Source organism: Megalobrama amblycephala, linkage group LG13 (assembly GCF_018812025.1).
Source record: "Megalobrama amblycephala isolate DHTTF-2021 linkage group LG13, ASM1881202v1, whole genome shotgun sequence".
Lineage (NCBI taxonomy): Eukaryota > Metazoa > Chordata > Actinopteri > Cypriniformes > Xenocyprididae > Megalobrama > Megalobrama amblycephala.
This window is the reverse complement of record NC_063056.1, coordinates 26,288,163-26,311,712: the sequence shown is the minus strand read 5'-3', so window position 1 is coordinate 26,311,712 and position 23,550 is coordinate 26,288,163. Positions and strand designations below refer to the sequence as shown.

The 23,550-nt window shown below is 36.9% G+C and overlaps 1 protein-coding gene and 1 long non-coding RNA gene across 3 annotated transcripts in view; both read right to left on the bottom strand.

Annotated features, from left to right (window-relative positions):
- The window catches only part of LOC125242937 (zinc finger protein 804B), a 139,440-nt gene that overhangs the window by 5,169 nt on the left and 110,721 nt on the right, over nt 1-23,550 (bottom strand). The window contains exon 2 of one of the 2 annotated variants that reach the window (XM_048152053.1): nt 22,488-22,631. In XM_048152053.1, coding sequence (XP_048008010.1) covers nt 22,488-22,631 — 144 coding nt within the window. Of the gene's footprint in view, nt 1-22,487; nt 22,632-23,550 lie in introns of those variants that run through there. The other variant, XR_007178949.1, reaches the window with a different exon arrangement.
- Nucleotides 11,575-13,203, bottom strand: LOC125242938. The gene is made up of 4 exons (XR_007178951.1): nt 12,725-13,203; nt 12,533-12,561; nt 12,128-12,200; nt 11,575-12,034 (listed from the first exon to the last, which is right to left on the bottom strand). It is a non-coding gene; the product is annotated as an uncharacterized LOC125242938 (long non-coding RNA).

The window sequence follows — 23,550 nt, the reverse complement described above, 5'->3', positions numbered from 1 at the left end:
CAGCACAGCCAAACACTTTTGACTTCACTCAGCAGGGAAATAAAAGTGAAAGCCATATTTGTCTTGACTTGTGAGGAGCAATGAACATGTAACTCACTGCATCCCCTCTCTCCCCAGTATAGGTGGCATTGGTGTTTAATTTGGTCTGGTAATAAAACACACTCACACATAAAAGTAAGGAAAAACACTGTTGTCTTTAATTGGTATTAGCCAAAATTTGGAAATGAGCTATCACTGGTGTGTCACAAACTCAAAGCACCTCAGTTTTTCCGAAACTCTTTTATTTTTGTGATCACATGCATGTACAACCCTTTCCAAGATTTTGTTGGTGGTGTGAAGGGAGTGCCAAGAGGAGGACAGTTCCCCTCTGCTGCATGGTGACAAGCACTGACAGGAAAAAAAAAAAAGTGTATCTGTGAGACGTTAGCAAGATAACTCCCAGCAGAGGCTGCTGACTTTACACAGCAAAACACACTAATGATGCCCGCTTCAAGGGAGCTGCACAGAAGAGAGTTTTCAGAGTATACACACATCAGTGGAACCACAAAAATGTCAGTGTATACTCACATAAAAACCTTCACCTTCCAAAAACAACATTGATATGGTGGATGAGCAAACTCAGATTTCAAAGAAATTAAAAAAAAAAAAAAGCTGTTAATTCAGTAAATACTTCTTCATTCATAAAAAAGATTGCTGATATAATGTCAAACTATTCGCACATAGTTTCTCTATTCATGAAGAGAGATTCTAAACAGAATAGTTGAGATTCATTTTGTGGCAGCATCACAAATTAATACATGTACATATAAAAATACTGTAAATAAGAGAGAAAAAGGCAAGAAAAATAATAGAGACAAGATTTCCCTTGTCTTCAGATACTGACCTTTGTTTATCAACACAAAAGCAGAATGTGAGTGCTGTTTCATTCTAAAAAGGCATAATAATACCACGGATCTGTTACAAAACCTACAGTATGTAGAGAGCTGCCTCGCTGCATAATGCCTATATATGAAGCTGCCTTTTAAAGGCACAATATGTAATTTTTTTGCAGTAAAATATCCAAAAATCACTAGGCCAGTTTTATAGATTTTGTTCAGTTGAGTACTTATAATATCCCAAATGTTTCCAACTATTTTTAAATCGTAAGAAAATCGTGATTTTAACCAAGGGGCGTGGCCGGGAGTCGCTTGTCAATGGCATCATACCTGCGTTAATATATTACATGTTTTATTAGACAAGGGAACAACTGTTTGTTACATTTATAGACAGAAAACTAATTATTGTTATATAGCTCAACACATTTAGTCTTATTGTTTAATCTAGTTTTCTGAGAGTACCATGCTTTTACCATGCCTGAGAGAAAAAACAATTTTGGCTAAAACATAATTTTCTCCATCATACAATGCATTTTAAAATTAATTGCATGCCATTTATCTTTCAACACAAACCACCCAGCATTTAATGATATTCTAAAATCGATCTAGCTTACTGCAGTGTGCAACAAGTATCTCACAGCAACGTTATAACATAATTTTCAACACAGTCAAATGTCTCTAATATGATAAACAGCGCTGTGTTAGCTCATACGCTTGACCGGAAAAAGCGGAAGCGGTGACTGCGGCATGATAAAAGTTCCACTGCTCACAAGGCGTGCATTGCGTTCGTCTCTCATTACCAATCGTTCCAGCGGCCTCCTTCAGCTCCAACAGCACTTGTCCCCTGCTCTGTTTCATACTACAGTAACATTAATAATCTCATCCATATGATTTCTGCCCGAGTCCCATCCCGATTCTTTTCCACTGGCTGTGAGGTGAAGACGACATTTCCCAAGATTCTGCGCTCAAACTCAGTGTCATCAAGCTACGCCTTTGTTTTGAATAGGCGAAAAAATTACAAATTGTAGCTTTAAGTGTGTTGTTGCGTTTAAAAACACGAGACACTGACCAGTAGAATGGAAAAAATGCAAGGTCTTGAGATGCGTTTTTTAAAAGTTAACATTTTTTAAAAGCACAATGGTCAAAGACGTCTATCTAGCGCATGCTTATATAGAAAAATAATGGAAAAGCATAGTGGAAAGCAAAAACTAAGACAGCATCCAGTTATGCAATTTTGGAAAGCACTACAGTACAGCACAGAACATAGCAATTCTGCTTACCACACCACAAACACACTGGACATTTTAATTGATCCAGAGTCAAATGATTTTATTAGTATTTTTGAATGTTGCTAAGCTAACAATGCATCACTCCGAAGAGTATAAAAATTCATAGCACATGCAAATATAGCACATTCACATGTAAAATATACTTATAATATATAATTATGTGCTGCACTATTTTTTTCTGTACTTTTCGATATTGGATGAAATTCATTATTTAAAATCATTTATCTCTCCCTTGCCATCTTGTATTTATTTTCATTAGGCTTACTATTAGAGATGCAAGTCTCCAGGAAATATGCAAACTTTTATGGTTTTAAAAAACACCAGGTCAGCCACTTTTTCTAATTAAGTGCAACTCCAGAAAGCACTACTCTCTCTATTTCTCTATTGATCTTTTCTTTTTTATAGCCTGGGAACATGATGATGGTTTTGACAGAATGAGATGTTTATGGTATAAAACCATTCCATGACTGATATGATTGATAAGGCACATTAAAGTATTTGCCGCTAATGTTGATGAGCATGTCTAAACGCTCTACTCATAATTAGCTTTGAATATTCTCATATTCATGATGCCTTAGATTTCGCCCTTCAGAAGATAATTTGAAATTTCAATGAAACATCTGCTTCATGAATAATTGACAGATAAGAAAGAACTAAAGAATATCGAACTATCCAATGGAAAATATATATTAAACTGTCACATGAGAACTCATGTCCTCTGATCACACGGACTGGGCAAGAATCAAAAATAATGCAAAAGGATTCTCTGATTTTTAAAACCTAATTTTTGTTAAACATTAGAGTATAAAGTACTACAGTTGTTCCTGTGGCTTGGACTGCAAATCACAAGCACACACTTTAACCTCGAGTTGTTTTGGGATTAACGAGAACTGGAGGTGATGAGATGCTCTAATTGACCTCCGACCTCCAGTCCATTAAATCAATTCTGTTGTGTGCTAATGATCAAACACTGACAGATTAATCAATGTGGAAGAACAGAGGTTTGTCTGCACGTGATGTGTAAGGATAGACCCTTTAGAGTATTATTGACTTGTGTGTCTTTTCACTATAATGTAAAAAAAGCCCATTAAGATACTTTTATAAAACCTTTAGCAGTAGTAGCTATTCTGAATCTTAATTCACTAGTAATGCAGCATCTTGCATCTTAGCATAGGTCCCTTTTGAAATCTGCATCTCAACAACTCTGAGATGCACCAGCTGAGATAACAGACCTCAAAGGGTTTTACGTTGCTACTAAAAATCCTAATGTTAATAGAGCTTAAAGGAATCCCATCAATATGTGCAGGGTAAAGAGCCTATATCAGAGGGATATAAAGGCACTATAGTGGAAATTAAGGCTGATGGGCAAGGCATTTTAAAGACAATAAAATGCTGTGAACTGCACACAGCATAAGGTTTTCATTAGTTCTCTTTTTCATGGTTAACCCTCTGTAAAAAATCTAAAACTGGACATGTTTATTGGTGCTGGCCTGGTGGGATCACACCAAACGAGCGAATGAACAAAGAAAGAAATAAAGAGGAAAAAAAACATGCCTTGTTAAAGGGATAGTTCACCCAAAAATGACATTTTTGTCATCATTTACTCACCCCCAAGTTCTTCCAAACCTGTATGAGTTTCTTTCTTCTGATGAACAGAAAAGAAGATATTTTGAAGAGTGTCAGTAACTAGACAGTTGACCGTAGCCATTGACTTCCATGGTATTTTTTTTTCCTACTATTGAATGCTGGTTACCGTCAACTGTCTGGTTACCAACATTCTTCAAAATATCTTCTTTTGTGTTCAGCAGAGGAAAGAAACTCATACAGGTTTGAAACAACTTGAGGGTGAGTAAATGATGAGAAAATTTTCATTTTTGGGTGAACTAACTCTTTAACCATGCTGCTCCTCCTTTACTTTTGTCTCATTCATGAGACAAATAAGCTTTCAAATTGCACCACTTCTGCACACATAATTTTAGTGCAAATACCTGCATTTTACTAATCAACTGTGACCAAGTTTAAAGGGTTAGTTCACTCACAAATGAAAATAATGTAATTTATTACTCACCCTCATGTCGTTCTACACCCGTAAGACCTTAGTTCATCTTTGGAACACAAATTAAGATATTTTTGATGAAATCTGATGGCTCAGTGAGGCCGAACAACTGATTAGAAACAAAAGATTCGTAAGCTTTGAAAGTGTTTTGAAATCGGTCATCGCTAGATATTGTTGAAAAGTTTTTTTTGGCACACAAAACATATTCTTGTCACTTTATATTAAGATAGAACCACTGTACTCACATGAACTGTTTTAAATATGTTTTGAGTACCTTTCTGGATCTTGAGAAGTTTGGTGACATTGCTGGCAATAGAGGCCTCGCTGAGCCATCGGATTTCATCAAAAATATCTTAATTTGTGTTCTGAAGAATGACATGAAGGTGAGTATGTAAATTTGGATTGTTGCACAAATTATTGTTTTATATTTGCAACTCTTTTTCTCTGCCACAATTTACATAGTGTCCATATTTACATAGCAAGTGGTAAATGGAAGTTCATTTAAAAGAGATGTTTTCTGTCAATCATGACAGGAGTAATTCATCAAATGGTGATCGAATGATGGAGAAGAACGTTATCCAGACGTGTCATGAAGTCAAGCACACTTTCAGCATTTTAAAGAGTCGGTTCAAGCATCTGAATCACAGTGGTGAAGGGTTCCAGTGGAACACGGTAAAATATGACCTGCAAATTGGTGATTAGTTCAATGAAAATGCAGTTTAGCAGAGAATTTGTTGCCATTCTTGCCGTTGTTTTCACGATTCCTTTAGTGAATTGGCTGCTAGAACCCTTTGTCTTTCTATTTGTCTGTTTCTTCTACAGTCTTATATTAAGGAAAAAATCTCCAGGCCAGGTAGATAATGTCCTGTCTAAAGTTTCGGCCAACTTCCACATTATATCACAACCTTGAGCAAACACGCTCTAGTGAAAAAAAACAGAATTGAGTCATGATCACACTGACCCGTACTTTACTTTGCGCAAAAAAAAAGAGTAATGCTATACAAAAACAACATATGACCTGAGTATCGAACTGCATTCTATCACATTACAAACACATTTAACACACACACATCACTCATAACACTAACCAATAATTCATACACAAGCGCAGGTGCAATGGTAGTGTGAAATCTGGCCTGACAGCTGACACTGACTGTGAACTCAGCCTCGCTGTAGATATTAGCAGATTTGCCATTTTAGCACTGGGACATGAGCAGCCTGTTCCCTAATTGGCTGAAACATCTCTGTCCAGCTCGCAGAGCCCAGACATGGAGGTGTCACCTTGTAGCATTTCACCAGGAACAGGCCTTCAAAGAGCTGGATTTCTGTCTGCAACTTTTTTTTGCACAAATATGAAAAGTCATTGTGGTTCATCTGTTCCCTTCAGTTTGGGTCATGCAGACAGCTGTCATCTTTACAAGCTTCAATGCCAATCATGGCTGCCTTGTTCAATCATGTAACATTAAATGCAGATCTTCTTACAATGGCATAGTTAAATTCGTTGTTTACACACTTGGACAACAGCAAGAGATTCTGCTATTATATACTGCAGAATATCTGTGACATGATTTTAATAATCACCAAGCAGAAAACTATTGTTTACTTTTCAGTTCAGTTGAGCTGCCTTTGTTGATTATAATGATTAGTTTGGAAACTGCTCGCGTCTGGTGTTAACACATTGTAGCTGTTGGTTGTTTACGGTTGCCAAACAACACTGCAACTTGCCATATTAATTCAGAATTCTGTTGATGTGTGTTCACAATGTCACAGGTATTCATATTTTGGCTGTTCTTCAGTGTCTTCAAATGTGGCTCATCCAATTGAGACCAGACTTATTTATCTTTTGTTTTCATCAATCAAGTTCCAATAAATATAAGAACATAATCAAATGACACAATTTGTCAAGTATTTAATTTACTGGATTAGCCAAAAAGAAAGAAAGAAAGAAAGAAAGAAAGAAAGAAAAAAATATACAAATATTTGTACAAAATATAAAACATTTTAGGTTTAATATACAGCAAAAGTTACCATAATTTGAAACATTTATGGAAGAATACTATATAAAAAAATATAAATATCCACTCAGATTAATTTCCTGTCTAAACATGATCCTGTCACATGATCTAGAAATAATTATCTCTCTGTCTCTCTCTCTCTCTCTCTCTCTCTCTCTCTCTCTCTATATATATATATTCATTGGTGGCATTTAAAAATAATAATAAAATGATTTTATTCTCAGGGTGTTATTTTATTCTACTTTTTTTTACACAAAATATTATAGAATTTAATATCAGCCATTTATTAATATCAGTATTAACATCAAAATTAGTACTGGCATCTGAAAAAATGTCAGTATCTTACATTCCTAAACACTGTGGTCATATATTCACCTCACTACAGATAATGCCATTGTCAAATTTTAAAAACTGGCTTTTTGTGTCAATTTACAAATAGTATATCTGTTACAACACTCTTCAGTCACCATGTTTGTCAAGTTAACTGGAAACACCTGCGTATGCATACGACTGTGATGGTATGTGTGTGTGAGGTCTTTCTGCATGCTCTAGTTTCCCTAGTTTAATCTGCCGTATTGTGACAGGCCTCTCTGGACCTCCTGAACACAGGTGAGCAACATTAGTCAGCCTGCCTCCCAGTCTAGAACCTGACACAACAAACAGGTGGGATTGCCTCTCTCTCTTTTACACACACACACACACACACACGAGAAAAAGCATCAAGCGGCACTAAGAAACAGAGAGAATATTCTCTGCATAATGAAGCATTGAAACGGAATAGACTGTGCACCTGTGTCTGTGTGCGTCTGCGTGTGCGAGTTGTCTAACACCGTTCCATCTGTCTGTTCTTCCCCTCAGGTATAGCTGGTCCTCTGATGCTTTCAAAATGAGTCATATCTTCCCCTCTCCTATTCTAACTCGGTTTCTTTTTTTAACACTGTGCTCTCTTGTACCTTTATCGGGATGTGGCAGGTGGAGATGAATAGAGCCTCAGCTGGGCTGCGGAGACCCTGGAGAGCTCCAGGCGTTTGACAAGGGCAGAAGACAATAAGAGCCTACTCATCCTGGCAGTCTACAGAGAGAGCAGCGCACTGCTTTCTCGTTCTCCCACTCATTCCATATAGTGCACTGCACTGTGGAACAGGCAGTCCCCTTCTGTGGATCTTCCTGCAGCCCACGAAACAACTTCTTTACTTTGTCTTTGTCATTGAGCAGGGTCAATTTGCTAACACTATCCTCCTCCTTCTCCTCCTGGGGAAGACGGAGAGACCAAGACCAAGAGAGACAGTATGTACGGCTTATTCTCCGAAGGCTGTCAACAGGAAACGAGTGATGAATACATTCTTGTGTCGTTTTAAAAAGTTTAGCTCCTGTTTGCACTGTATTTTAAAATACTCAAAAAATATACCTGTGGGCTACTATTAAAATTGAGTCCAGACAGAATGCAAGAACAGGTCATGTGTGAACAGACCCTTATTCTACCTAAAGGCTGGAATACACTACACAATTTACAGTCTGGACAAGTTGACGCTAGTTGCCGAAAGTCAGTGCCAGTCTGCAGATTTGAGTTGATTTCACAGAAAATCGTGTAATGCATGATGATCACAGCTTCAAAGTTTATTTCCATCCAGTTGAGGTATATCAAAACTTGTTTGATATTTTGAACTGATTTTACAAACACATTATCCAGACAACAACATAGTCTGGCCCAGATCCGGCCCACATCTGGTACATGTGGATTATACACGGACCAGATGTGGGCCGGATCTGTGCCGACACTATGTTGCTGTCAGGTTAGCAGCAACCAAAAAAACCAGAGAAACAAGCGCGCCGCCATCTTTAGAATATTGTCTTTGAACTTCCGGTTTTGCGGTAGCCCTGTATATTTCTATGGAAATAAGAATAAGAATAATTAACTGGTGAAGTGGATTTACCTGTTGTAGAGTCAATGAAAGTTATCACGAGCATTGTTATGTTTAAAGCAGATGTCTTAACAAATGTCAGTAAACCGGGAAGATTTTAAAATGAGCAGTTCATTCATAAATACAAGATCGCTGTGGAAATACAAGCCGGAAGTCAAAAGACAACGAGCGCAGCGCTGAAAAGGGGCGGGGCTACATAAGGTCTATATAGTAGAGAAGTATTCGATTTCGGACGCAGCACTTGTTATTGTTTGTCATGTGTCTCCTAGCAACAAGGCACGTGTTTCTGTGTTAGTTTGTTGTGTTCCTTATGACTTGAAAGTGTGTGATCCTCAACCATTTAGGCCCCATTTACACTAGTGGAAACGATCTCCGTCTATACTACACAACCGAAAACACATGTCACATGACCGTTCATGCACACTGGGCATGTGCGTACAAGTGTAAACAGTTGCATCTTGTGAAAGTAGGTAGCTGCAGTATTAAAAAAATGAAGAGTTTAACTGCACAATGGCTGCTAAATAAGACAACAAAGCCAGCAAAGATTGCAGTTCGGTCTCCATGTTATTGTTTACATGGTCGTCAAGGATACGCAGAGTGAATGTGGGCAGCCACGCCATCTTTTTTAAAAGTCTCTGTTTTGGTCCGTTTATACTGAAATGCAACCCTGGTGTTTTCAAACTAAAACGGCTCTGGAGCGTTTTCGAAAGTCTCCGTTTTCGAGGTTCGAAAACGCCGGCATAGTGTAAACGACTGGCGTAACTGTAACGAAAATGCATTAGTGTAAACGAGGCCTTAGTGTATAATGCCTAGTTTTTAAAATCTGTTTTAAAAGTCATGTAGTGTAAGGCAAGACTGCCAAACTCGACTGCAGGATTGATTGTCATATCGTTATGTTCAATGATATGGAAACAAACCAAACAATACATTCTACTGAAGCCACTTTAGGTAACGTCTATTCAATGCTATAGTGATGTAATGCCTTCAAATTATCATATCATGTAATTGATAGACAGCCCTAGTAATACGATTTTATATCAAATAAAATATATTCACTACAGCTAAAAAGTTTAGGGTCATTAAGTTTATGCTCACCAAGTCTGCATGTACAGTATTTGATAAAAATAAAGTAAAAGTAGTAATATTGTGATTAAAAATGTCTGTTTTTGTTATTTAGTTCTGTGATGGAATAAATCAGAATTTTCAACATCATTAGGCCTACTCCAGTCTTCAGTGTCACATGATCCTTCAGAAATCCTTCTAATATGCTGATTTGGTGCCCAAGAAACATTTCTGTGAATATGTTATTTTACTATGTAGTATTTTTGTGAAAACAGGAAAGAACAGCATTTATTTTAAATAATAATAATAATAATAATAAAATGTTTTGATAGTTTTGATATGGCCACCACTTTGCACAAAATCTATTATTACTACATGAATGTCTCATTTTATTATTTCTGTCTGGATAAAAAAAACTCCACCTTCTAATTTACAAGGTCGCAAGACACATTCCTGCATCAACAAACTTTGTTGTTCCTTGTGCAACATTCCACAACCCTTCAAATCGGTGGGCTCTGATTGGTTGGTAAGAATGGTGTTCCAGGAACAACAAAGAAAGCTGATCCAGGAACGTGTCCTGCTTGTGTAAATCACACTGAGCATAAAGAAATCAATGTCAAAGCCCCTTCTCTTGAGTATGTGCACTAGTAGTGCTGTTTGCTATAGTAGAAAAGATTTTACTCAGCATTCAGTGTGCGTTAGTACAGGGTTCTACTTATTTAACCATGTAACAAAGACAGATAGCATGCCACTCTGCCCATTAAACATTACTAATGGCTGTGCATTACCTCTGCTCTACTGTGTGGCATCAATTCAGCACGTTCTCGTGCCTCCAAATCCATGGCTGCCGGATGAAAAACCTGCCACCTATATTATGCCACCTTCAGCACAAGCACTCTCTGCTGGGAGTCTGCGCCAATCACACTCAGCCTAATCTCATCACCGCTTATTCTGTGGCCAACTGCAGTTGGTGCAGAGAGGCAGTGATAAGCCTCAGGCATTTACTTGAAAAGAAAATGAAACTCCCTCTCTTTCTCCGTTCTCTCCACACGAACCATCTCTATGGACAGTTTTGTGCCTAGCGAGAGCATTTTGCTCAGAAGGACATTTAATAAAATTCCTGGAAATATGATAAAACCCTAACGCATGAGAAGCACCTATCTAGCAATTTGGAATTCAAACAAAAGATTACAGGCTACCAGCTGAAACAATGTGTCTTCCGCAAACCTTTTCTTGACAGCCACGAGCGAAGGAACTATGTAATCCTCGGCTGAGATTTGGAGGCTGGTGTTTAACGTTGATTATAAACTGTCACTCTCATTCACCCCAGGAGGAAAACATCAACATGTGGATTATCCTCACCCCAATCTGCACGTTCACAGGCAGATAATCCACCAAAGACACTTCCAATATCCTCTGCCGTCTGATGCACACCGTGCATGGGGATCATGTGTTGAATGTTAGCATTGGGCTGCAGGCAAAAAGCTGTCCTAAAAAGCTAAAACTCCTTTAGACCCTCTTCAGCAGCTCCTAAGATGACAGGCTGTCAGGTTAGGTGATCTGTAACATTTGTTTGTTGTGTATATGTTTGAATGCTTTAATGAGTCCGTGTGTAAGGTGCCTGAGAGGATCAGGAAAGGAGACCCTTTGAAGCCTAGAGGATGTGAGTGTATGAGAGGGAGGAGAGGAGATTTGGAACCGGATATTGCAGGAAGGTGCAGTAAGAGGCTTTCGGGGAAGCTTTCATCCACACAGAAGCGGTTTCTCCTGGTGTACACACATACACACAGACTAAAAGATGCTGTTTTTTCTTCTTCTTTTTTTCCGAGTACGGGAGACTGGGGTGTAACAGTTATATTCAGTCATGTTCTGTTTTGGCTATGCTTCATTAGCTATGTTTCCATCACCCTGTTTTTATGCACATTTTGTAGTATCACATCAGAAATGAGTGATGGAAATGGCCAACTTCGAAAAAAAAAAAAAATCCCTTAATTCGCAAAAAAGTTTTTACGCTCGCTTGAGGTGGTTTTTGACTTGTGCGAAAAAGAGTTAATGCAAATAATGGGAGACAGAAACACATTTCACTGTTAGCCCGGATAAGTTGAATTTACTTAAAAAATTTGAGGAAACTGGTTGCCCTAAAAAAAATTAAGTAATGATTAAGTAATGTGAACTTAATAATTCGATTTCATTTAACTTAAAATGTTTTGTAATATTAATTACTTTGTAGTTATCACACATAGTATATTTAAGTTCAATGTACTAAGCAAGTTAATTTATATCAACTTCTATTTTACTACAAAATTAAGAAAAAAAGCAAATAAAAGGTACATTCATTCAATTTTATGTTTTATTTTAATTCAATTCCAAATACAACAAAATTTCATGTCCTGAAAACATTTCCTTATAAAACGTGAAAAAACCTAGTTTTAACAAATCATCTTATTGTTAAGCACATGAATAGTCTATCTCAGAATCACAACAAATTGCATCAAAACTATATGGTTTGTTTACACTCCTGAGTTCACAATATTGGCAGTATTCCATTTTAGGTGCCAGCTCACATTTTCCTAGGTTGAGCATTACCTGCTGAATAATATATAAAGTATTTTTCATACAGTTGTGGGTAGTCGAGTTGCAGGGCATAAATCAGTCCGAAAAAGGACACAGAAGTCCTGAGGTTGGTCAGTTCATCCATCACCAAACATCCTTCCAAGACGATCCTCACTCTAGATGGGTTTAGCTGAGCACTTTATAGATCAACACAGAGGATCCTCACTGGAGTTTGCCTGTATGAGTCCTTGTCAGCTGCAACCTAGCAGAGGAAGACAAAGATCGACAAAGACATTATCATATAATAATGCATCAGGTAATGCTATTGTCAAATACTCCATGCACCAATACATACCTGGTTTACTGTAGAAAGAGCTGGCCATTGAAGTACCATCAGGCTGATGTCAGGCTCGTCGTTGACAACTTTTCTGTGAGGAGCAAACACTAAAGTTAAAGTCTTGATAATGGCACCTGACTTTATGGTTTACATGTAGCCTAATTGTGCACTGTGCAGTATGCAGATTAATAAAATAATCAGCCTCAGAACAGGTCTCAGTAAACCCACATGACATACAGCTGATATGGAGTGTTTGTTGAAGGCGGTATAAGTGTACATATTGTGCATAACGTGTGATATAAATGTACATATGTTCCAGATGTAAACAAGGAAATTTTTCTGTTCTTGTATAACTTCCATGTTTGAGCCTATAATGTTTAAATAGCTGAGCTTTCTTTTCACAGTTATGAGGGCAATACTTACACTTCCAATCCAAGGCATCTCTTCTTGACCTGCAACACAAAACAAGATAGTCTGTTTTTAAGAGAGTTATGAACCTAGATAAAACAGTATATCCATCCGTTTTTGTTTTCAACTCGTTAATTAACTTTAACTTAATCTTTCAATCAATAGCCGTGTCGAAATAAAACACGGTCGTTAAATTATTGCACTCACCATTTTCGCGCTTCATCCTCTCTCCTCCGCTGGAAGCGCGGGCGCGGTGCTCGCCGACGGCCAGAGGTTCAAACAAAGTTTCCACGCCCAACAACAGCTCCTCGAGTGAAAAAGAAACAATAGAGGGTGCGAAATAACGCACGTTGAACTCGCCGATCAGGGGTTCATGCACGGTGCTGTCCACCGCACGCGAGAGACAACACTAGCTAACCGGAGAAAAACGTTCCGTCGTTTAAACTTTAAACAACCGATTTTCACTGCTCACAAACAGTCTCTCAGGGGGGAAAACGACAAAAAGGCAAATGTTTGGAAAAAATGTCTGTAGAACTTGCCAAAACAAATGTTCCAACTTCTCATCAACAACTCCTTGAATAGGTTGTTTGCACATGAGTCTGGAGGGCAGAGAGTGATTTTTCTATATAGGAATCCTATCAAAAACTCTGTATGTTTTACGTCATTTATGGTTGCTCAAATTGATAAAATCAAGAACCCAGAAGGTGTTTATATCGTTTACACAATGTTGATCTGGTTACCATGAGAACAGTGTCACGCACTGCTGCTTCAGCCATCATATGGTAGAAAATGCCCAAATAATTAAATGTTTAACAAGCTGACAGAAGTCGATTCAACAACAAAGACAACACTTTCAAAAACACTCAGCTATGTGATCATTTTATTGAGTGATAGGGAGTGGCTTAAATCAGTGACATTATTAGATTTGATATACGGCGTCTTCCCATCACCTCCTCAACCTGCTTCCCTTAATAATGTGTTTTTACACATATAAAAGGCAACAATTGTATTACACCGTCCAGTTTTTTCCCTGAACGATGATGTGAGCTCCTGTTGCAATTCTCGATTCAGCATAAATTATGTACAATGGTGACATTTTTCACAATCACGACAGAAAATCAAAAATACAGCCCTAACTTCACTAGCAGAAAGGCAGCGCGATATAAACAAACACAGACTAGAACTGAACGCGGCGTGACGGCAGCTTCACATTCTCTATCTACCTCTTCGATGGCAGGAAAGTCTTTCAATTCAGTGGAAAAGTCGCTCATCTTCATAACATAAAGATCACGTCCAACATATCTTGTGATTTTCTGTTTATACCTTTCTAAACCAGCACAGAAAGGACTTTTCTCCATCTCTTCCATTCTAATTTTCACTGCTTGCCCTCCACCGTTATTTCGCGCGTCACCAGAACCACGTGATTGCAAACAACCTATTCACACACACCACGACAAAATGGCGTCATTACCTGCCGTAAACCAGCGTGTAAGAGGCGTGGTCAGGAGAAATTTTTTAATAATTTAAGTGCATTTAACTTCAATTTATTAACCCATTCAAATTACATCCACAGATCAGTAGAATATACTTATATTTTATAAGTAATGCAATCAAACTTAAATATTTTAATTGTAATTGTAATTATATGTTTAAGTAAATATAAAATCCGGGCTGAATAAATTCTGACAGTTGTGTTTTGGTTCTGTTTCCCCTGATTTTCTGTTTGACCTATAGTTTACCAGTGTGTTTGATTTATGATCCCATTTACCTGTTGTCTCATTAATTATCTCATTAGCTTTTTAGTTTGTTCTAAGTTTGAGTTAGCTCCCTGTCTGGTATTGTTTGTGTTAACGTGAGTTTGCTACTTCTTAAGACTCTGTTGTTTCCTAAGTGTTTATAAATAGTATGTTAATTATTCCTGGTCCGTTTCCTGATCAACCTGTGACATGGGGAGTGTTGTAACACATTTAGTTTCAACATCTGTTACCTAGTGTTTTTGCGCTCTGTGTCTCAAACTTTAATATAATATACCAAAATAGTAGGTTAGAAATGTAGAAATGTACAACTTCTTAACTGTGTAAATCAATGTCAAATACATTTTGCAGTTAAAATCTAACCCACCACCAGAATGGTTTGCAACATTAAAAAAACAAAAATATTTTTTACAGTAATATATAAATATATATATATATATATATATATATATATATATATATATATATATATATATATATATATATATATATATATATATATATATATATATATGAATTTGTAGACTATTTATTGAATTATACAATTGCAGTTGATTACATTATTTTAAATGTCATGTGATCAATTAAAACCTACCCCACCACCAGAATGGTTTGCAACATAAAAAAAAAAAAAAAAAAAAAAAAAAAAAAAAATTGTACAGTAATATATATATATATATATATATATATATATATATATATTATACATCATTTTAAATTATGTATGTCATGTGATTTGTACACTCACAGAAAAGTCTGTAAAAAATTCGGCCCGATGTACAGTATTAGAGAAGGAATTTTCAATACTTATTTTCCACAGGGATTTTATCTGCATTTTGAACTATGCATTGTGTTTGTTTTAGGGTTAAAGGGTTAGTTCACCCAAAAATGAAAATAATGTCATTAATTACTCACCCTCATGTCGTTCTACAGCCCTAAGACCTTCGTTAATCTTCAAAACAAAAATTAAGATATTTTTGATTAAATCCAGTGGCTCAACGCGGACTGCATAGACAGCAATGGTATTTCCTCTCTCAAGATGCATAAAGGTACTAAAAACATATTTAAATCAGTTCATGTTCAGTGGTTCTATTTTAATATTATAAAGCGATGAGAATATTTTTTGTGCGCCAAAAAAAACCCCAAAAACGACTTTTTAAAAATATCTAGTGATGGCCAATTTCAAAACACTGCTTCAGAGCATTATGAATCTTTTGAGTCCAATCAGGGATTCGGATCGCGTATCAAATCGCCAAACTGCTGAAATCACGTGACTTTGGCTCTCAGATCCACTGATTTGATTTGTAAAGCTCCGAAGCTTGAAGAAGCAGTATTATGAAATCGGCCATCACTAGATATTGTTAAAAAGTCGTTCTTTTGTTCTTTTGGCACACAAAAAATATTTTCATCGCTTTATAATATTAAAGGTGCCCTAGATTCAAAAATTGAATTTACCTCAGCATAGTTAAATAACAAGAGCTCAGTACATGGAAATGACATACAGTGAGTCTCAAACTCCATTATTTCCTCCTTCTTATATAAATCTCATTTGTTTAAAAGACCTCCGAAGAACAGGCGAATCTCAACATAACACCGACTGTTACGTAACAGCCGGGGTGTATGCCCCCAATATTTGCATATGCCAGCCCATGATTGAGGCATTACACAAGGGCAGGCAGTATTAACGTCTGGATGTGCAGAGCTGAATCAACAGACTAGGTAAGCAAGCAAGGACAACAGAGAAAAATGGCAGATGGAGCAATAATAACTGACATGATTCATGATAACATAATATTTTTAGTGATATTTGTAAATTGTCTTTCTAAATGTTTCGTTAGCATGTTGCTAATGTACTGTTAAATGTGGTTAAAGTTACAATCGTTTCTTACTGTATTCACGGAGACAAGAGAGCCGTCGCTATTTTCATTTTTAAACACTTGCAGTCTGTATAATGCATAAAAACAACTTCATTCTTTATAAATCTCTCCAACAGTGTGCAATGTTAGCTTTAGCCACGGAGCACAGCCTCAAACTCATTCAGAATCAATGTAAACATCAAAATAAACACTGTACTTACGCGATTATACATGCTGCATGGCGAACACTTTGTAAAGATCCATTTTGAGGGTTATATTAGCTGTTTGAACTTTTTTTATGTTGTTCAAGGCAAGAGCGAGTTCTTGGGGCGTGGGGCACGAGAATTAAAGGGCCACACACCCTGAATCGGTTCATTTCTAATTATGCCCCAAAATAGGCAGTTAAAAAATGTAATTAAAAAAAATCTATGGGGTATTTTGAGCTGAAACTTCACATTAAGGGGACACCTTATATTACATCTTTTAAAAAAAAGTTCTAGGGCACCTTTAAGGTAGAACCACTGTACTCACATGAACTGATTTAAATATGTTTTTAGTACCTTTATGGATCTTGAGAGAGGAAGTACCATTGCTGTCTATACAGGCCTCGTTGAGCCAGTGGATTTAATCAAAAATATCTTAATTTGTGTTTTGAAGATGAACAAAGGTCTTAGGGGTGTAGAACGACAAGAGGGTGAGTAATGAATGACATTATTTTCATTTTTGGGTGAACTAACCCTTTAAAGAAAACGTCTGTAAACTTAACGGATAATGTCCTGTCAGATAAATTGTATGTGTGAGAGAAAGAGAGAGTGAGAGATTGTGATGTCAATATATCTAGTAATAGATCACATTAGTTATATAAGTGCTATATTTCTATGCAGTTTTTTTTTTATCAAAAGAAGATATTGACTTTCTGGTAGATGCAGAGAGCCCCTAGCAAAGATTCTATTATTGTCTTATCAGATACTCGCAATGCGGCTTCAAGTAATGACTGGAACATCTAAAGTGGCTGTTTACATAACAGAACAGCTCTCAATACCCTCAGGCTTTTAAAAGTTCATGAAGAATCGTACAAATTCCTCCATCTGCTGCAAATGAAGTTTTGTGCAATTATTTGTCTGAGTTTATTCCCTTGTCCCTTTATAACTGTTATCCATTCATTCATTTCAGGCTGCTGACTCACTGCTTTTGGCTGAGAAAGCAGACACCACTTTTTCCTTTTCCATTTGAAAAAAAAAAAAAAACAAAACAAAAAAAACACTTCCTGAGTGTGAAGCCACACAGGAATCGTTCATAGAAGGACAAATGAACTGTTTGTGCAGCGTTAAAAATACATTCTCTTTATCTTCTCCAGGGCTGCCCCCCACCCCCACACTGCTAAATGCCCTGAGGATAGACCTTACGCTCACACACTCGCACACCTCCCTCAGCTATTTTTTAAACATTAAGCAGCCTGCTGCGCTTTTTATAGAAACACAGACATGACTAGGCTTGGACTCCTTCAGATCGGATTGAATCCTTCCTCTGCACCCCCCTGTGACTATGGGTTATGAAATATGGATTATCTCCAAGCTCATATCTGTAGGTCTCTACCGCTTGAAATCCACCTCAGCCATGGGAGTCTAGCAGGGGATTCCCTCCAGATTGTGCTTTCAGTCTCTAGTGGAACTGTTCAAAAAAGTCCTCTTGACACTTCCCCCCCCCCCCCCCCCCTTTTTCTTTTTTCTTCTTTCTTCTTTCTCTTGTACTCTGTTTTATATTGTAGCTTTAACCCTTGTGTTATGTTGAAATTGACTTTTAAGCTTAGGGTCACAGGGTCACAGGATATATGTTTCACAGGGTTGCTATCATTCAAAAATCAATTGAGAATTTCAATTCAGGTTTTGAATTTGAGTTTCAATGTAAGGAAGTAGACTTAAAAAGAATCAATATAACACATTTTAACTAAAAAAGCAGTGTTAAAAAAGCAGATAGATAGATAGATGATAGATAGATCTTTTAGACCCCGAAACACAACATGAGGGTTAAATCCATATCTTTGTCAAGTCAAGTCAAGTCAAATTTATTTATATAGCGCTTTTACAATTGGTAATTGTTTCAAAGCAGCTTTACATATTAGAAGCACAGAAAAAAAAGGGAAGTGGTTAAAAATAAGCTGTACAAACAAGCGTGGTAATATGTAACATATACAAGATGGTGCTACATTAAGCCAATGTCGGCTGACTCCCAGGGGTGGAAAAAACCCCCTAGGAGAAAACCCAGCGTGGGAAAAAAGTCCTAGGAGGGAAAAAACCCCTTGGAAGATATATATAATATATGTAAATGGATATGGAGATCAAAATCTGAATTATACATTTTTATTATAGAGATTAAAAATAGATTATATATATATATTTGTAAGCGGATACGGGGATTTAAAAATCTATGCAGCCAGAACTGGATCTGTAGGCCCATTGTCTCCTGGGCTGCGTTGTAGTCAGGTCCAGACACAGGTTCTCCAATCTTTGCTCCTCTTGTTCTTTACGCTGGCTGTAATCTCTGTCTCATGCCTCACCTCTTCCTTTCCCTCCTCTTTTTACTGAAGTGAGGACAGCTGGTTGATTTGCATAGCTCTCTAGGAAAGGTTTTGTGGCTCTTAAAGATTAATTAAATCAAACCTCTCATCCATGTTTGGTGCACATCAATGCATACAGTACACATACACACACACAAACACTAAGTGACTGGGGATTCTGTGGGTTTTGAAATATACAGGATTGTTCCTCAGGACCTGGGAGCACGGCCTGGCTGCGTTTTTCTAGTCCGATATGTGAACCGACTGGCCAACCAAACTCCTTAATACCAAGCAATACCAAACTCACAGCATGCATATTTTACACCGTCAACTCTACATAACTCTGTCTAATGAAACCCTCTTGCTGCCTGCAGGAAAAGTTCAACAACATCTTTTATTGCTTTTGCAGGTCCCTCAAATGAATTATCATCTCTCTTGGGAGGTACCTGACCTGTTAGAGAAGTCAGTTCACAGACCAACATTATTTTGCTGTTCAGTACTGAGTTGTCCATTTAAAAGGTATAAAAATGTCCTACAACACCAAAATTAATATTAAACTGTACAATTTCACATATATAATGTATATACAGTATCTTAATTATATATTATAATATATTACATCACAATATATTCATATATATGGTTCTCATGCATGAGCACCAAAGCTCAGTTTGTCTGACTGTTAGGCCACAGCTCAAATTTACAAATGAATCTATTTTAAAAGTCAGACATAATGATGTATTACTATGGTATCTGTCATAAAATAGCATTATTTATTACATTTTACACAAAGATGAGTAATCTCAACCTATTACACAAGAAAAAAAAAAGTTTGGTCACAATTAATTAAACAGAAACAAGAATGACATGCTAATTTCTCGGTGACAAAATACTGATGTGAAACACTCAGCTGAAAATCTCATGATTGATTATAGAATATTACGGATGTTCGTGCTGAGCTGGCATATTTATCTCTGACTCATTGACTTTGACTAACAGGAACAGACACATCTGCACGATGAACAAGTGTGCAGTCATCTGTGGTTTGATCGGAGCCATGTTTGCACGGAGATGAAATTCATCGCAACAACATGTGTAATTACTTTCCTCCCTCTCTCTCTCTCTCTCACTCTCTGTCTGTCTTTGGTGTAACTGTCACTGAGCGGAGAGTTGAGAGTGAGTCACATCTCTCTTTCCCTCTTTCTGCATCTCCCACACTGTTTCACATTGGCTTTCATGTAATTGTACATATGAAATGTTTCATTGGTGTGTAGTTTTGTATGTTTAAAATTTGGAGCTCTAATGTAGCAGTATTTGGCTTATGATGATTAAGACGTGAAGTTTTTGGATGAAGACAGTTTAATCAATCTGTGGGCTGTTCATTGTTAGAAGCCCAGTTTGTCGAACAGCACCCAGGATGGCCCAGAATTAGCGCCACACACAGAGTGTTATCTGCTGCTCGAAATGCCAGGGAACATGTTTAATCTCAGATGCCACACAGATGGGCACCAGACTCCAGTCTGAGATCCTGGCACCAGCCAGCACATCCTCAGCTTTCTCCTCTTCCTTTACTTCATCTACTCCTCCTATCAGTCTCCCCTTTAATTTACTTTTTGCTAATTGCTAACTTTACTTTTTTGCTAACTAATTTTTACTTTTTGGTTTCTCTTGATCTGATCTTTTCTCCCTTTTCTTATTTCTTTAATTATTTTAAAGATATTATGACTTTAAAGGGTTAGTTCACCCAAAAATGAAAATTCTGTCATTTATTACTTACCCTCATGCCGTTCCACACCCGTAAGACCTTTGTTAATCTTCGGAACACAAATTAAGACATTTTAGTTGAAATCCGATGGCTCCGTGAGGCCTCCATAGGGAGCAATGGACACTTCCTCTCTCAAGATCCATAAATGTACTAAAAACACATTTAAATCGGTTCATGTGAGTACAGTGGTTCAATATTAATATTATAAAGCGACGAGAATATTTTTGGTGCGCCAAAAAAAACAAAATAACGACTTACTTAGCGATGGCCGATTTCAAAACACTGCTTCATGAAGCATCGGAGCATAAATGAATCAGTGTGTCGAATCATGATTCAGATCGCGTGTCAAACTGCCAATGGCTGAAATCACGTGACTTTGGCGCTCCGAACAGCAGATTCGACACACTGATACATCTGTGCTCCGATGCTTCCTGAAGCATTGTTTTGAAATCGGCCATCACTAAATAAGTCGTTATTTAATTTTTTTGGCGCTCCAAAAATATTCTCGTCGCTTTATAATATTAATATTGAACCACTGTACTCACATGAACTGATTTAAATATGTTTTTAGTACCTTTATGGATCTTGAGAGAGGAAGTGTCCATCGCTCCCTATGGAGGCCTCACGGAGCTACTGGATTTCAACTAAAATATCTTAATTTGTGTTCTGAAGATTAACGAAGGTCTTACGGGTGTGGAAGGGCATGAGGGTAAGTAATAAATGACAGAATTTTCATTTTTGGGTGAACTAACCCTTTAAAGTAACACATTCTATAGACTACTTTTAGGATACAAATTTTCCTAGTAACTAGTAATATGTCATTGATTCATGTGATTCATCATGTGCTGTGTATAAGACATAAACTATATATATGTTTAAATACACTATCATTCAACATTTGGGTTTGTTTGTATTTTTTATGTATCTCTTATGCTCACCAAGGCTGCATTTATTTGATCAAAAATAGAGTAAAAACAGTATTGTGAAATATATAAATATACTACTGATATCACATCATATAAATATACGCCAAAACAAAAAACACTCATAAAATACCTTAAAAAGTCCCACAAAAACTCACAACCTCAATACTTGCATTGGTAACAATCAACGATCTGGTTATTTTAAGTAGACTCTGGGAAGAAAGCAAATGGGCATGAACCACAAAACTCTTTTTTTTCATCATAGGCCTATTTGAACTTGTTTTGTTGTATTGACAAGTTTATTATAATAGAAATGATGCATTACTTGTGTTCCTGAAAGTTTTTAGAACTTTAGAATAATAAGTAAAACAAAAAATCTGCAATAATTATGACAATTTCCCCTGTGTCTTGTGTGTTTGTGTTCAAGGACACTTATTTTGATATTCTGTATTGTTTCCATTTTTTTCACTTCCTTTGTTCCTGTGTTGTCTCGTTTAAGAAAAGTAACCGTTAGATTGCAAAGTAAGAAAGAAATTATAGCATTTAACACCTCATGAGGAATAATTTTATTATGGTTACCTTCGAAATGAGACACAGCTATTGTTTCCTTAGTCACCCTTGTTACCATAGCGTTTCACCTCTGCCTTGTTATGCTCTTGCTTTGCCTAGTTTTATTAAAGCTGTTGTGGTTTTGTTCCCCATTGGATTTTGTCATCTCTCTAGTTTGGATTATTGTCTTCCCTGCTTGGATCTATGTTTCATGTTTGGATTATTGTCACCTACCATACCTGTTTGGATTATCTTTGTTTTTGTGTTTATTTAATAAAGACTGCTTGCATTAGATCCTTGCCTCTCCTTGTCCCTGCGTGAGCCTGACAAATTAAGTAAATTAAGTGAATCCTTAGTTAACAACATTATATGCTAAGAATAATCTGGAGACTGTTTGGGAAAACAAAAATTTAAACTACTTTAATAAAAGCAAACAATGGTCTAGCAGTGTTTAACCAAGCATGTTTCTATGCATATCATTATATACAGAGACACTTTGCCGAAGATAGTAATGGCTTTATATACTGTAGGGGAAAAAGCTGAATCACTGATCCAAACAAGTTTACCTGTTTATGTGCGTGGTCATATGAGTTGATGTGGTTGTCAAACTCCTGATGTTTATGGTACTGCTTGTCGCATAGTTCACAATAGAAGTTAGCCTTCAAATCTCCCAGGGCTTTTGCAATGGCTTTCTCTTTCTTAGCATAGTCCTGACAGAGAGAGAGAGAGAGAGAGAGAGAGAGTTGGTTAGGCATGTAGATGTTTTATACTATAATTTAATTAGACAACTACACTTGACAATCACACAGTCCATTTCTTAGAATAATAAATGATTTAACTGATTGATTAAAACCACAAAAGAAAAAAATTGTATATGAACAGTACATAAAATCATTTAGAGATTTTTTACAGTTTGTCTTAGCTTTATTTTGCTGTAATTACTAGTTTCGCACCAACAACAGTTTTAAAAAGATGCTTGAATATTAGCATAGCAGGGTAACTATGACAACATGGTCATGAGTTCATATTAGTTGCAGGATGAATTAACAAACTGAACTGCTCGCTGTGATAATACAAAGAACTAGAGCTATACTATAACTGTTCTTAACCACTTAAAAGTCATTTTAACACAGGAGAAACTCAGCGTGTGCCTTGCTTTGTTCTTATACATCATTTTTTTTAACATTACACATTTACCCATAATTTTCTTTGAATGTCACTCTCTTCTATTATTTTTCATATCAAATATGTCCAGAATGATTTGTGAACCATTAAAAACATTGAGGTCTCAGAATTAATATTCAAAACATGCACATTTACACACACACATAATTTCAACTCTTCAGTTTCTGTAATTATTAAAGTTGTTCAGATATGATAGATCACCATTTCACTAATAGATAGATAACATTCACTAATAACACGCTAAGGTGTGCAAACACCCCCCTCCTCCTCCCCTTTAATGAGTGGATTCCAGATGCTCCTCAATAAACAGTAACATAAGTCCAGGAGGGAGGTGGAGCGGAGGTGGAACAGGGGGAGGGATGGAGGGGAAGGCCAATGTGGTGAAACAGGAGACTGAGGAAGGTCAGAGAGCCAGTGTGAAGCCGGCAGGGCAGGTGGCTAGGG